The sequence below is a fragment of the Pholis gunnellus genome (genome assembly GCF_910591455.1).
Source record: "Pholis gunnellus genome assembly, chromosome: 16".
In the NCBI taxonomy this organism is placed as follows: domain Eukaryota; kingdom Metazoa; phylum Chordata; class Actinopteri; order Perciformes; family Pholidae; genus Pholis; species Pholis gunnellus.
This window is the reverse complement of record NC_136543.1, coordinates 4,310,570-4,325,350: the sequence shown is the minus strand read 5'-3', so window position 1 is coordinate 4,325,350 and position 14,781 is coordinate 4,310,570. Positions and strand designations below refer to the sequence as shown.

The 14,781-nt window shown below is 42.8% G+C and overlaps 1 protein-coding gene across 11 annotated transcripts in view; it reads right to left on the bottom strand.

Annotated features, from left to right (window-relative positions):
- Positions 1–2,847: 2,847 nt before the first annotated feature.
- pleca (plectin a) overlaps positions 2,848–14,781 on the bottom strand; it is a gene marked incomplete at its 5' end in the record, with an annotated part of 80,256 nt that continues 68,322 nt past the window's right edge. For all 11 annotated transcript variants that reach the window (XM_079175928.1, XM_079175929.1, XM_079175931.1 and 8 more), the window contains 3 exons: positions 2,848–3,658; positions 3,739–10,676; positions 11,251–14,598. In XM_079175928.1, coding sequence (XP_079032054.1) covers positions 4,488–10,676; positions 11,251–14,598 — 9,537 coding nt within the window. In that variant the 3' untranslated portion in view covers positions 2,848–3,658; positions 3,739–4,487. The remainder of the gene's footprint in view (positions 3,659–3,738; positions 10,677–11,250; positions 14,599–14,781) is intronic.

The following is a 14,781-nucleotide window of genomic DNA, read 5'->3' as shown; positions in this document are numbered from 1 at the left end:
TGCACGCCGAGTCGTTGCTCTTTATTTTGGGGGTTCTTTGAGGCTTTCTTCAGACTTCGCTGGAGGGCCGTGATGTGAGTCCGTTGTGTGATGATATAGCACTTCCAGCAGTCACATTTGAGAAAAGGACAGAGCTTAACGTGGCCCTTCTGCAGGACGATGATCCCATGGTGTCGGCACCGGGTGCATTTAGGCTGTCGCGGTTGCTCTGCGGCGGCTACCGACAGTTGATCTTTGGATAAGGACATGTTGAAAAGTATAATGCGCTTTATTCTAGGTTTGAACCCCTCCTCACACGTGTGGGGGCTTTTATACAGTCCATGCTTATGACCCAGTATGAACTTTGTATTAAATGTATCATTTCCATGCGTGGGAAAATGACATTGGCCCTCGGCCAGCGACCATTGAGAGACCACTCAAGCGCTGATTGGTCGGTCTGACCCATGGATACATTGAGAACCGGTGTCTTTGCACATCAGCACTGACACTACGTCCGTGACAGACAGGTTTGTCAAAGAGTATAGAAGCGAAGAGACGCTGTGGTAGCGTTCTGCAGCCATTTTGAAATAAAAACGCCGATTAATGTGTAAATTGACGTCTGCAGAGAGGATAACTACTCCCAACACTCAAACACACTTATTTAAATCATAATGTCCTAACAGTTGTGAAATGCACTGAAGTAATCAAGAGTTTTTTTCCCTCGACATACTATACTATGACTTTTATTTTATTTTATTTTTTTACATATACTATGACTTTATTTGTTATATTATGGCCTGTTTAAAACTGTTTTCGACATTCTTTTTTTCTTAGAATTACTATACGATGGCTTTTTTTTCAACATGAAAACTATACAACTATGATTTTAAAGAAATCATTTTCACGTACTATACTATACGTAGATATTTATTTTAGTTTTTTTTCAGATCTACTATATTATGGCTTTTTTGAAACTTCTTTCTGACAGACTTTCTTTTTTATACATACTATACTCTGTTTTTTTTCAACATACTGTAGCTTTTTGTTTACTTTTTTCAACATACTATAAAAAGATTTAAAATAAAATCTGTACAATTTTTTTGTTACTTGTTACGACATACTATGCCATGACTTTTTCAAAAATCTTTTTTAGACACATCATACTATGAGAATTGTTTTCTACATACTATACTGACTTTTTAAAAAACCTTTCCACATTTGATACTTTTTCTCTGTTTTCTTACATTTCAACATAGTAAAATATGACGTTCTTTTTTTAAGACGTACTATAACATTTCTTAAAAACGTTCCTCAACATACTATGCCATGACTTTCTTGTATCGACATACTATGACTTTTGACCTTTCTTTCAACACTATTCTATTACTACCGTATAAGTCTTTTCATGCTACACTATAAAACAATTCCAACAGGTTTAAATATGAGGTGTTGCTATATATTAAATTCCATAACAGTATATCATTGCATTACATTTCGCATTGATAGTATAACAGTGATGTGCTTCTGCCTCAATGAGTATCGTTGAGTATCACTGAGTTTACAGTGAACCCCCCCTATAACATATATATTACCTATAACATCAAGAGCACAACCAGCTGTGCTCCCAGTAGACCACACAACACTAACACAACACCAAAAAACACTAATAATCTCTACAATAATTACACTGTGCAATACAAAATACTCTGTCTGTATATATAATCTTTTATTATAATTTTTTGAGTTTATTGTGAATTATTGTTTTACTTAGTTGATATTCTTTACTGTTTAATATTTGTATTACTGCTGCTCTTGGTTTTTACTCTGTATCTTGTGTGCACTGTCCACTTTGCTGCTGTGATCCTGTCAATTTCCCCGCTGTGGGACTAATAAAGGATTATCTTATCTTATCTTATCAGTCGATTTTGTCCACAAGAGTTCACACACAACACGTTCATAGAGATCATAGACAGCTGTGTGTTATGTTGTTTTACTTCAGTCTGCCAGCAGATATATTTACTTACTTTTTACTTTCTGAAAAATGAGTTGTTACAAATGTATTAGTTAAAAATGCTTATATTTATCTCTGTAAAGTAATAAATCATCATGTCTTTCATCATTATGTCATTATGAAAGTCATGTCTATAATGCTTTATAAGCACAATCCTAACACATAATGTATCTATAAAGCCTTATAACCAGGCAGCCTATAGGATAATCTCATCACAGGTATCACCTGCATTAACTTGTCACCTTTTCTTTTTGGCTGGTTTCAGTAAAGATTCTGGATCTTTCTCTGGTCTTGTTGTAACAACAATCAGTCTATTGAGGAGGAAACTCGTTTGTTTGGAACTTGTTTTTGTTTTTTAAAGATCCACAGATTTTATATCAAAGTCTCAATTCTTCACAATCTGTAGTTGCCTTAAAGGAAGACTTTCTTTCAGTGGTCTTGGATTAAAAGTGTTCCTGTCAGTGGGTTTAGTGGGAATACTTGTTTGTAGTTTTTTCACCATTTTCTATTAATTTAACATCTGAAAAGTTGATTGATCCAGAAGTGAAATTTGTGTCAAAAGGTGAGTTGGCGTCAAACTGTTCAAATACATTTTGAAGTCTTCCAGCTTTTCTAACTCGCCACTGAACTCAAGACAAATATCAACATATCAGTATCAACATCTTTGTAGACGGTGAAACATGGCACTCAAAAGTAAAGGTAAGCTGTGCTGGGTGACTTAACACACACATTTGTGGATAGTAATCATGTTAATTGAAATGAATCTGCGATCATCTGATACAAACGTAAACAAACATTTTCATCAGCTTTAAATTCAACATGATCTGTCAAAATGTAATAATGACTAAACCAGAGAGAACTTTCATTTTCATGTTTATTTACATAGCGTACGGTGTTACAATAAAAGTCCTTGTCACCATTTTATTATAAATACACCCTTTTCAACAAGGTTCGACAACCCTCTTTAAAATAAATCCTTCAAACCTTTTGAAACGTAAAAGAAATGCTTTAATGGATTCAACTACTTTTGTGTTTGCACCTTTTTTAAATGTTAGTAAATCATGCAAAGCAGAAATAAAGAGTACGAAAATAAAATGATATAGATCATATGTGTTGCTTTACAAAGGACAATTCAAATAAGTATATGCTGTGGAAAATACAAATACTGGGTCTGGTGGCAAAGCTTAAAGATCTTTCTCAATCGTCAATGTACATTACATTACTATCTGTGTAAGGGGGGGGGGGCTATTGTTAGCTATTAAACATTCAAACATTACATTTGAGCCCTGTGTGAATACATTTATGACATGAAGAGTTATTCTTGGATTGTGAGATGCTGTAGTTGGACTATAAAAGAAGCTTACCTGATAACACAGTAAACATACCAGTATGGGGAGCGTTGCTCAGCCAGTCATGCATCAGCCAGTTTGCAGTGTAGCACTGCACCATGTTATAACACTCAACAGCACAGTTAAGTGTTTCAGAGTACTTTTGCAGGCATTTACAAAGCATGGTATAGGCCTTAAACAAATTGAACATTAGAATGAAATGTCATAGAAGCAATTGTGTTTCTGTAACTGTTCGATAAACTCATGATTATAATTAAGGTCAGAGTCCAAATGAATGCGAGGGGTCACTGGAGCTGGAGATGAACTGTGGAGGCAATATCTGAAACAGAGAACAGCGACATTAGACTTTGGAGCTTAGAACCTAAATGACACAAATGTACCAAGAAATAGTAAACGTACCTTTTTAAAGTGTTCAGAAAGGCGGGCTTCTCTGTCAGATGGTGTTAACGGTCATAATAGGCTACAGAATCCTTCCATTTATGGGAGCTTGCTGTTTGAGGATCATCACGAGGTTAGCATGTTGCTGTAACTCCGGGTTATATGACAGACAACTGGGAATGGAGTAGATAATGGGAGAGAGTATATGCGGCAGTGTAGCCCGGGAGAGAAAAGATCTTGAAGCTTGGCGTTTTTAAAGCAGACACTCTTAGTGTTTATTCATCTTGGGGGGGGGACTCCTTATTCTGCTCTGCAGGGTGGCATTTATCTTTCTTTTGCAAACTTTTTTCTCCCCAAATATTCAGAAATTTACACATGTACAGAAATGTTTGTTTGGTTCAATCAGGTAATGAGCGGTTATAGTGTAACACGCACAATATTGTAAATAGAATCCTGTTTGTGGAGCCATAAGAAAAAAATAAAGCATACACTTGAAACTTTAGCGATAGATATTGGAAATAATAAACAGCTCTTGCGTATGCTGCTTACAGTACGGTAATCAGAAAGTCTGATAGAATAGCATAGACATAACTAAAAGTAAATGTGACATAAAATAAACAAAATGATTCAACTTGTATTAACGTCCTGTAATAACCACATGCAGAGCAGAATAAAAGTAGTCCATATTCCACTGAGAAGTAGGCATCTGGTGAGCACTGTGGCTTTTTAGTGTATCCTTCCCCTAGAAAATCATTGCTTGACTTTCAAACTCAGTATCGGCGGCCATAGCTTGGTGAACTAAAGGAAGAGGAAGAGAAGGTTGTTGTAAAACTTGATCCTGTGGCATCAATGCTGCCTCTTCTGGAACCAGACCTTGAGCCGGACCGTGACCCAGAAGCGGAGCCCGACCCGCTGACGCTGTACGGACTGTACAGGCCTTTGCTTGATTGGGACGATGCTTCAAGTAGTCGCAGACCAGTCCCCTCCTCTACCATGCTCCTTTCCATAGCATCCTTGTAAGAGATCTTCAGCTTGGTTTTAGGGCACGTGAGGTATTTTGAGTATGCACTAACATCTCGTAACTTCTGAGCAGTGCGTGCATCTAAGGTTCCCTTCTTCACGGCCTCATCTATGGGGACTCTGCTGGTAGCATCTGGTTCAATTAATCCACCGGTGAGATACTGGACCTCAAGGAATCGCTGGCCAGCCTCATAGTATAGCCAGCCTTTCTTTAGGGCTTGGGCTGCTGACATTTTGGTTTTGGTTCTGGGATCCTCAAATCCGTTGCACGCCTTCTGGGCGAGACTGATGCGGTCAACCATGATTTTATCCACAAGCCCCTTGTTCATTGCATCCGCAACAGCAAATTTCTCTCCCGTATTTGGGTCGATAATACCTCCTGTGCAGGCCTGAGCTTCCAACAACCTTTGACCTGTTATATTGTCAACAAGGTTCCTGTGCATGGCCTCTGTGATGGACACCTTCTCCAGAGTTTCTGTGTCTAAGATTCCAGCCACAGGGCCAGTTTCCTCAGTTGGGTCGTTCCATGTGGTTGCTGGTGCTTTTATAGAAGGTATTGGGCTCATGGGGTAAGAGGAAGAGGAGCCAAATGAGGATGACCGTGATCTGACACCGCTCGCGTTTCCAGATAGCATGTCTGCAAACTCAGTGATGGACAGAGTTCCTGCACGGTAGTGTTCCAGAGCTGACTTGTCAATCAGGCCCCTTGAGATTGCATCATCGATGTCATACTGCCGACCAGACCTTCTGTCAATGATCATGGATTTCACAACTCCATCGGATGAGGTGATGGTAATTTCCTCCCACTCACACTCTTGCTCAGCCAGCTCAAGATAGGTCTGGTGGTCAATGAGCCCTTTCTGGTACGCCTCATACACAGACATCTCTTTGCCCGTCTCTGGATCGACGATGACGACCCTGCGCTTGCGAACGGAGGACTTGGATGATGTCTTCCTCTCGCGCTTCTTCTCTTTCAGCAGCAGAAGAGCGAGGCCTGTTTCTGGGTCTATCATACATCTCTCCATCAGTTGCAGGTAGGTGAGATTTTCCTCAGTGTTGGGGTCAAAGAAGCCCTTTGTGTCATCGGATGGGTCAGTGAGGATTTCATTCATTTCCTCATCAAAGAGGCCACGTTCATATGCTGTTTCAACTGGCAAGCGATGGCTCTCCTGTGGATCAATGATTCCACCAGTAGCAATTTGAGCCTCTAGCAGACGAATGCCATGATCCTTCAGAATGAGGCCCTTTTTCATAGCCTGGAATAGTGAGATGATCTTGCCAGAATAAGGATCCTTGTAGCCTGTGACTGCTCGTTCAGCTGAGTGGAGTTTATCTTTAAACTCTGGGCCAACAACACCCATCTTAACAGCGTCAATGACATTCAGTTTCAGGTTCTTAATGGGATCAATTACATATCCTGTGGCGGCCTGAGCCTCGAGGAGCTCAAAGGCAGTCCCTGGTCTGATCATGTTCTTCTTCATTGCTTGGTAAATAGACAGACGGTCTTTGCTAGATTCTACAAACACACCAGCAATACAGCTGGTACCCTCCAGGTATTTCTTCACATCTCTGCTGACCTCCTCCACTGTAATGGTACCCTCTGTGAGTTCATTGTATGTCTTTTGGCTGATGATCTGTGAACGAAGCAGCGCGTCCACAGTGATTTGCTTTCTGAGACCCTTGAAGAGAAGTCTTCTATCTGCTAGTGAAAGTAGCCGCAAACCACTTGCTTTATCAACTCTACATCTTTTCAGTAGCTGGGCGTAGCTCTGTTTTTCATCTGTCGTTGGATCAGTGTAGCCTTGCACATCCTCAGTCTGTTCAGATATTCTGTCGAGTGTCTCCTTGTTGATGTATCCACGCTGCATGGCAGCATCTGTAGGGAGGCGGAAGTAGTATTCAGGATCAATTAATCCACCGGTGGCATTCTGGGCCTCCAAAAGCCTCAAGGCATAATCCTCAGGAACAAGGTCTTTTTTCATTGCCTGGAAGAGAGAAATCACTTTCCCGCTGTACGGATCCTTGTAACCTGTAACTGCCCTTTCAGCAGAGAGAAGTTTGTCATGAAGTTCAGGGCCCACAAGCCCCTTGCGCACAGCTTCATCTACTGTCAGAAGTTCATCTTTCACTGGATCGATCATGAATCCGGTCGCTGCTTGGGCCTCGAGGAGATTCAAAGCAACTTCAGGTTTAATCTGTCCGCTCTTCATTGCCTGGTAAATGCTGATCTTTGGAGGATTGTCTGACATGATTCCAGCAATGCAACCTGTACCAAAGAGGTACTGTTTGACTGATGGCATTTCCATTACCTCCCGAACAGTCATCTTCTCTTGTTTTAAGAGGTTGTATGTCTGCAAGTCAATAATTCGAGCACTGTATAACTCTTCAATAGTAATTCTTCTTCTGATTACATCACATGACATGCTCTGCTCCGACTTCAGAGTCTCTCTTTGTTCAATGATTTCAATGATGATGATTAGCATTCTTTCCTTTGTGATTTGTCCCGAGCGATACTGCTCCATGAGGCGCAGTCTCTCCTCCACAGGAAGCATATTTGAGTTCATGATTTCCCAAATGGTCATAGTCTTTCCTGCAAAACTCTTATGAGGGATCTCAATTTGAGTGTTAGCTAGATCCGTTTCAGCTTGCTGCTCTGTGTACTGATAGGATTTCTCAACAGGAGCAGGAGCTTCAACCTTTGACAGAGGCAGGTAGCACAGACCAGAGTTGGCATCTCTTACACATTTCTCCACCAACTGTTTGTAAGTAACGCTTTCATTGGTGTTGGGATTGGTGAAGCCTTTAACATCGCCTGAGGGTTCATTGAAGGACTTGGTCATTTGTTTATTGCAAAAGCCACGCTGAATGGCCACATCATTGGGAACACGATGGCTGCTGACCGGATCGATGAGCCCTCCTGTAGTAAACTGAGCCTCCAGCAGAGGAATAGCATGCTCCCTCAGGACAAGTTCTTTCTTCATGGCTTGGAATAGAGAAATTGTATTGCCTGTATACGGATCTTTGTATCCAGTCACTGCTTTTTCAGCTGAGAGAAGTTTCTCATGAAGCTCTGGGCCAACAACTCCATTCTTCACAGCATCATCCACAGAGTATTTCTGATTTCTGACCGGATCAGTTATGAAGCCAGTTCCAGCTTGGGCCTCAAGTAGCGCAAGCCCCGTGTTTTGCTGCAAAACATTCTTCTTCATTGCTTGATATATGCTTAACTTCTCATTTGAATCTCCCATAGTGATGCCATCAATGCAGTCTGTGCCCTGCAAGTACTTCCGCACCTTATCAGTTTCACTAACCTGTTTAGGTGTCTTTTTACCCTGTTGGATTTGGTCAAATGTCGCCTTATCAATGATGTTGGAATCAAGCAAAGAGCTGGCAGTGACTGGTGCTCTAAGGCCTTCAAAACAGGGCTCTTCCTTTGTTTTGTCTTCTTTTTCGTCAACCATTGTTATCACAATCGTTATCAACTTTTCAATTGTCACCGTCCCCATTCTATACTGGCGAATCAGCTCTATTCTTTGCTCCTCAGTGATGTATTCAGAGTGTATGATCTCCCAAATTGTGACTTTTCTGCCTTTGAAAGGGCCACAGTCCAGCTCCATAGTTGAATGGTTCAAAGCCTCTTTTGTCTTCGCCTCTGTAACCTGTTTGTCTTCTTTTGGCTTTGCAGCCTTCTTTGAAAGAGGAAGCAATAGGAGTCCAGTTTCCTTGTCTGGGACACATTTATCCATGAGCTGAGCATACGTTGAATGCTCTTGTGAGTTTGGATCATAAAACACCTTTGTGTCATCAGTGTTTTTGTTCAAGGTTTTGCTGGTTTCCTCATCAAAATAGCCACGCTTACAGGCCACCTCATGCGGGATGCGATAGCTGTTAACAGGGTCAATGATTCCACCTGTTGAGAGTTGGGCCTCAAGCAGCCGGATGCCATGGTCTTTCTTGATGAGGCCTTTGTTCATGGCTTCAAACAGAGACACCTTCTTTCCTGTATACGGGTCTTTGTAGCCGCTGACGGCTCGCTCTGCTGACAGGAGTCGTTCATGGAGTTCTGGGCCCACAAGTCCCGACTTAACCGCTTCATCAACAGGGACCTTCTCATTTTTGACCGGGTCGATTACAAACCCAGTCGCTGCTTGAGCTTCAAGAAGGTTTGACACAGTTTCTGGTGACAGTAATTCTTCCTTCATAGCTTGATAGAAAGGCATTTTCTCCTTGGTTGGTTCATTCAGTAGTCCGGCAATGCTCGATGTTCCTTGTAGCGCCTTCTTCACAGGCTCCATCTCGGAGATCTCCTTCACCGTTATCTTGCCATTACTCAGTTTGTTGAACAAGTCTTTGTTTATAATCTTAGACTCCAACAGTTCACTGGCAGAGACTGGAGCCCTCAAACCACTAAACATGTTTTCTTTATCCTTCTCCTTGTCTTCCATAACAGTGATGACAATTTTGATAATTTTCTCTACCGTGATCTTTCCTGTCCTGTACTGGCGTATCAATTCTCTTCTTTGCTGTTCTGTAAAGTACTCTGAATTTATGACTTCCCAAATGGTGACGGTTTTGCCCTTGAATCTTCCAAAAGGCACAACAACATTTGACGTACTGAACAAGTCTTTGGTCTCCACATCTGTGTATGTTCTCTCACTCTCAGCAGCTTTCTCGCTTACTGGTAATATCAGCAGTCCTGTCTCTGCATCCTTGGTGCATTTCTCCAGCAACTGTTTGTAAGTGAGTTGCTCCTGAGTGCTGGGGTCAATGAATAACTTGCAATCATCACTGGGATCAGTGAGTTTCTTGTTCATGTCTGCATCAAACTGACCCTGCTTGTAGGCAGTCTGAAGTGGCACTCTATGGCTATTGATGGGGTCAATGATGCCGCCAGTTGCAAGCTGTACATCCAGGAATTTGGTGGCCGGCTCCTTTTCAATAAGTCCCTTCTTCATGGCCTCAAAGAGAGAGATTTTCTCTCCGGTATAGGGATCTTTGAAACCAGTGGCCGCTCGCTCTGCAGAGAGCATCCTGTCATGAAGCTCGGGGCCGATTAACTTATCTTTAACAGCCTCATCAACAGTGAGGAGTTTATTTTTCACTGGATCGACGATGTAACCAGAAGCTGCTTGAGCTTCCAGGAGCATTGTGGCAGTGTTGGGAGTGATCTTGTTCTCAGTCATAGCCTGATAGATGCTCATTTTCTTTTTGGATGGAGTCAAGACACCTCCTACACAGCTCTGACCCTGAAGACATGATTTCACTTTATCAGTCTTTCCGAGGTCTTGCACCGAGACCTTTCCCTTTTTCAATTTGTCCAATTCCTTTTTGGTCAGGACACCAATGTCATGAAGCCTTTCAGCAGGAACTTTCTCTCTAATTCCATCAAATGCAAACGGTGATTCTGCAGCCTTCTTCGCTGCGTCCACTTCAACAGACCCATTGAAAACTTTCTTTGTCGTTCCCACCATTGTCATGGCAACTAACTCCTCCTCAGGAACCTCATCAGTCTGGACTTTAATGTTCTTCGTTTCGGAGGCACCCTGTTTGGAGGCCACCTCAAGACTCTGGAGTTTTTCCCTGAGCTTCTTGTTTTCCTCTCCCAGGAGTTTTTCTTGCTCAAGCCTTTTCTTTTCGAGCACTTCCATTTCTTTCTGCTTGTTTTTCATCTCTTCTTCAGCCGCCTTTTGCTTCTTTACAGCTTCATCCAAAATGGCCTTAAGTTTCTTCTTCTCCTCTTCCATTAGCTTCTGCTGACGTTCTTGTTCATCTTTGAGAGCTTTAGCCTTGTTGACTTCATCCTCAAACTGTTTCTCAAGCTTCTTTTTCTCATCTTCAACAGCCTTTTCTCTTTTCAACAACAGTTGCTTCTCTGTGAGGAAAGACTGCTGAAGAATGGCCTTCTGTTGCTCAATTTGCTCTTGTTGGGCATTTGCCATCTATTTGGAAAAAAGTAGAAGACAATCATTAAAATGTCATTGCATGTAACTTATTATTCAGACTAATAGTTCAACAATTTTGGAAATATGCTTTCTTGCCGAGAATTGGATGAGAAGACTGACCCTATTCTCTGTATGAAGCTTAGCAAACAGACTAAACATGGAGGGAAACATTCAGCTCTGTCCACAGGTAACAACATCTGCCTACCAGCAGCTCTAAAGCTGATTAACATACATGCAAAGACCAAAGTGAACTTAACAAGCCAGGCTAGCAGTTTCAAGTCTTTATGCTAAGCTAACATCTCCTCTTCAGCTTTTTCCTGCTTCTTTCTGCAAGAAGGTGAAGAGTACTTCACAAAAAGTCCTTCAATGTTTTACTAGTGACCATTTGAGCTGTGCAGTATTGTGTTTTGAATGGCATTCATATAAATTGCTGATTGTTACTTTAATTAAGCTCTGCAATTTACATGAAATGCTACATGTTATCCCACAAATACTGTAGTTAGAGTGTTGACTGTGTTAATTGGAAAGGTTGTGTAAATTGATTTTACAGTGTTAATCTATGTCAAAATACCTCTTTAGATTTCTTCTGAAGTTCCTCCGCCTCCTTCTTCAGTTTCTCCTTCTCATTTTCAAGGCCAGCAATGGCTTCCTTCAAGTCACCAGCCTCTCTGGTGCTCTGCAGCCTCTGTGTCTCCAACTTCTGCACGACAGTTACTGTAGTTTGCTTTTCTGTCTCCTGGAGACGCTCCTTTGCTTCATCTGCTTGTTTTTTGAATTTCTTAGCCTCCTTTTCAGCTTTTGACTGAGCATCACTGAGCTCTTTCACCATCAATTTCAGTTTCTCCGCCTCAGCTGAAACTTCAAGCTGCCTCTTTCGCTCAGCCTCTAATGATTTTTGGAAGTCCCCTGTCTCCTTATCAAGGCGCTGCTGGATCTGCTGTTTGTCCTCTTGTAGTTTTTTAGCTTTTTCCTGTGCCTGGTTCTTCTGTTTCTGGAGCTCCTCTGCCTCGGCTTTAAGTTTGGTAGCCTCTTGGATGGCCTGCATCTTCTCCTTTAGCATTTTCTCTGCAAGTGCCCTCTGTTCCGCCAAGTCAGACTCAGTGGTCTGTCTGTGCCTGGCTGCTTCCTCAGCTTCCACAGTGAGTCTGGCAGCATCCTCCGCCAGGCTCTTCATTTTCCCTGCTTCCTCCGCGAGTACTTTCTGTGTATTATCTTTGTCTTTCTGCATGAGGCGGCGGTTTTCTCCCTCAATCTTAAGCTTAAGTTTCAGGAGCTCGTCCATCTGGATCTTAACTTTGGACAGTTCCTCCTCCACCTGTGCCTTTTGCTTGACGGCATCATTTACTTCACCTTTAACTCGCTGAAGCTCCTCATCCAACACAGCTTTCTGCTTATTAGTCTCGTCCAGCCGCAGTTTGACCATTGTAAGTTCCTTCTCAACCTGGGACTTCTGCTTGAGTGCTTGTTCGGCTTGTTTCTTGTGCTTGGCCATCTCTTCATCAGCCTGCTTCTTCTGCTTCAGTGCTGCCGCCTCAGCTGCCGCTCGCTTGGAGGCCTCCTCCTCTGCTTCTTTCCGGAGTCTCTCCGCGTCTTTTTGAGCCTTGGCTTGTTTTGCGGCTTCATCCTCTGCAGTTTTTTTCTGCTTTTCAGCTTCTGCAGCTTTTTGTCGGAGCAGGGCAGCCTCTTTCTCTGCTTTCTCTTTGGCCTTCTCCGCTGCTAGTGCAAGCTTCTTCGCATTTTCAAACTCATCTTTCAGCTTTTGCTGAGCGAGGCCGTCTTCTTTATTCTTGCTGAGAACATCTTGGGCTTTCTGCTCTGCTGAACTGCATTTCTGTGCTGCCTCTTTGGCCAGAATAACCTGCTTCTCTGCATCTTTCTCCGCCTTGTCTTTCTGTTTATTTGCTTCAGCAGCTTTCTTTTTGAGACGTTCCACTTCCTCCTGAGCGACTTTGCATTGTCGAGCTGCCTCTTCCTCTGCTGCAGTAATCCTCTTCACCTTCTCCTCAGATTCTTTCCTTTTCTTCTCTTCTTCAGCTGCAAGCTTTTTCAGTTTCTCAGCCTCTGCCTCAGCTTTGAGTTTGCTCTTCTGGGCTTCCTCAGCAATACCCTTCAACTTCTTTAAATCCACCTCTAAAGCCGACTTTCCCTTTGAAGCTTTCTCAAAATTGATTTTAATTATGTGAATTTCCTCTTCAACGACCTTCTTTTGTCTCAGAGTTTCCTCCACGATTGTTTTTTGTCTCACCAACTCAGAATCAGACGAGCTCTTCAGGTGTGTGATTTTCTCTTGTATGTCTTGTTTATGCTGAGCAGCTTGATCCTCCAGCAGCTTTCTCTGATAAGCTTCGTCCTCCGCTTTTCTTTTCAGTCTTTCGTTTTCTGCTTCTTTGGCTTTCAGGGCAATCTCGGCTTCAGTCTTCAGACGAGTTGCCTCGTTGATGGCGGCCAGTTTTTCTTTAAGTATTTTCTCTGCCTCAGCTCTCTGCCGCGCTGCCTCATCCTCCGCGGTCTGCCTCTGCTTCTTTGCCTCTTCGGCAACTGATCTCAGTCTAGTCGCTTCATCAGCAAGTTGTTTCATTTTCAACGCTTCAGACTCAAGAAGCTGCTTGCTCTTTTCTGTGTTCGACATCGTCTGCTTCTCAGTTTGAAGCTTCATCTGCAGAAGAGCATCCATTTCACTTCTGACTTTGGCCAGCTCATCTTCCAGTTGCTTCCTCTGGATTTCGGTAGCAGTCACCTCATTCTTCAGACGCTTGAGCTCATTATCCAACAGGCCCCTCTGTTGTTCAGCGTGGTCAAAGTCGGCCTTCAGTCGTATGCATTCCTGTTCAGCAGACAGCTTTTGCTGGGCTACTTGTTCTGCAAATTTCCTCTGCTTTTCCAACTCTTTCTCTGCATTCTCCTTCTGTTTAAGAGCAGCATCTTCAGCTTTAGCCCTTTTCTTGGCATCACGCTCAGCCTCTACCTTTTGCCTCTCTGCATCCTCTTGAGTCTGACTCTTCTTTTGAGCTTCCTCTTCAGCTTGTAGCCTCAAGCGGAGCGCCTCATTGGCTTTTTGTCTCCATGTTTCAAGCTCTTTCTCTGCTTGCTCCCTAGCTTTGTTAGCTTCCTCTTGTTGCTTCCTGAGCCTTTCAGCTTCCTCCTGCAACTGAAGAACGGTGCCCTGCTCTTTCTTAAGGGATGCCTCCAGTTTTGTTGTCTTCTCACTGAACGACATGGAATGGGATTGCAGCTGTGTGGCGGCACTCTTTTGTGCCACCTGCTCTACTACTTTGATCTGCCTCAGCTTCTCCTCCTCAGCCTGTTTCATGCGCCTCTCTGCCTCCTCTGCTTGCATTTTGAATTTCTGCAGGTCATCCAGTGCCTTCTGCTTTTGCTTGGCAGCCTCTTTTTCTGCCTCAGATTTCCGTTTCAGCTCATCTTCTGCATTCTTCTTCTTCTGAGTCTCTTCAGTCACTTGCTTGCGAAGCCTCTCTGCTTCTTCCTGAGCAGCTTTCCTGAGCTTCTCGGCATCGGCAGCCTTGTCTCTGAGCTGCTGTAACTCGGCCTCGGCTGTGCCTTTCTGTCTTATGGTTGTCTCCAACTGCAGTCTAATTATGTGGATCTCCTCCTCAATTTTGGTATGACTGACTAGCGCCTCCTCCAGCTGGTGACTCTTGGACTTGATCTCCTGCTCGGACAGACTCTTCAGATGATGCAGCTCATGCTGTATGTTTTGCTTCTGTTTCTCAGCATCCACCGCGACATCTTGCCTCTTGCTGGCTTCTTCTTTCATCTTCAGCTTCAGCTCCTGGGCTTCTTGTTCCGCTTTGGCTACTGATTTAGCATGAGCCTCCGCCAACTGTTTCTGTTTATCTAACTCGGCTTGTATCTCTGCCATCCTTCTCCTCTCCTCTTCTTTCAGTTTCTCTGAAGCTTTCTGTATTAGTAGAAGCAAAGAAGGAGCAAAGGGAATTGAGAAAATGTTAGAGGTGTTAGACTACAAAATAAAACATGTAGGTACATGAAAATGTAAATACATGAGAATATGTTACAGTTAATTATCTTAATTAACAGATACAGTTCTTTTTAATTAGAGAGAAAATACAGTATAGGGAAATGC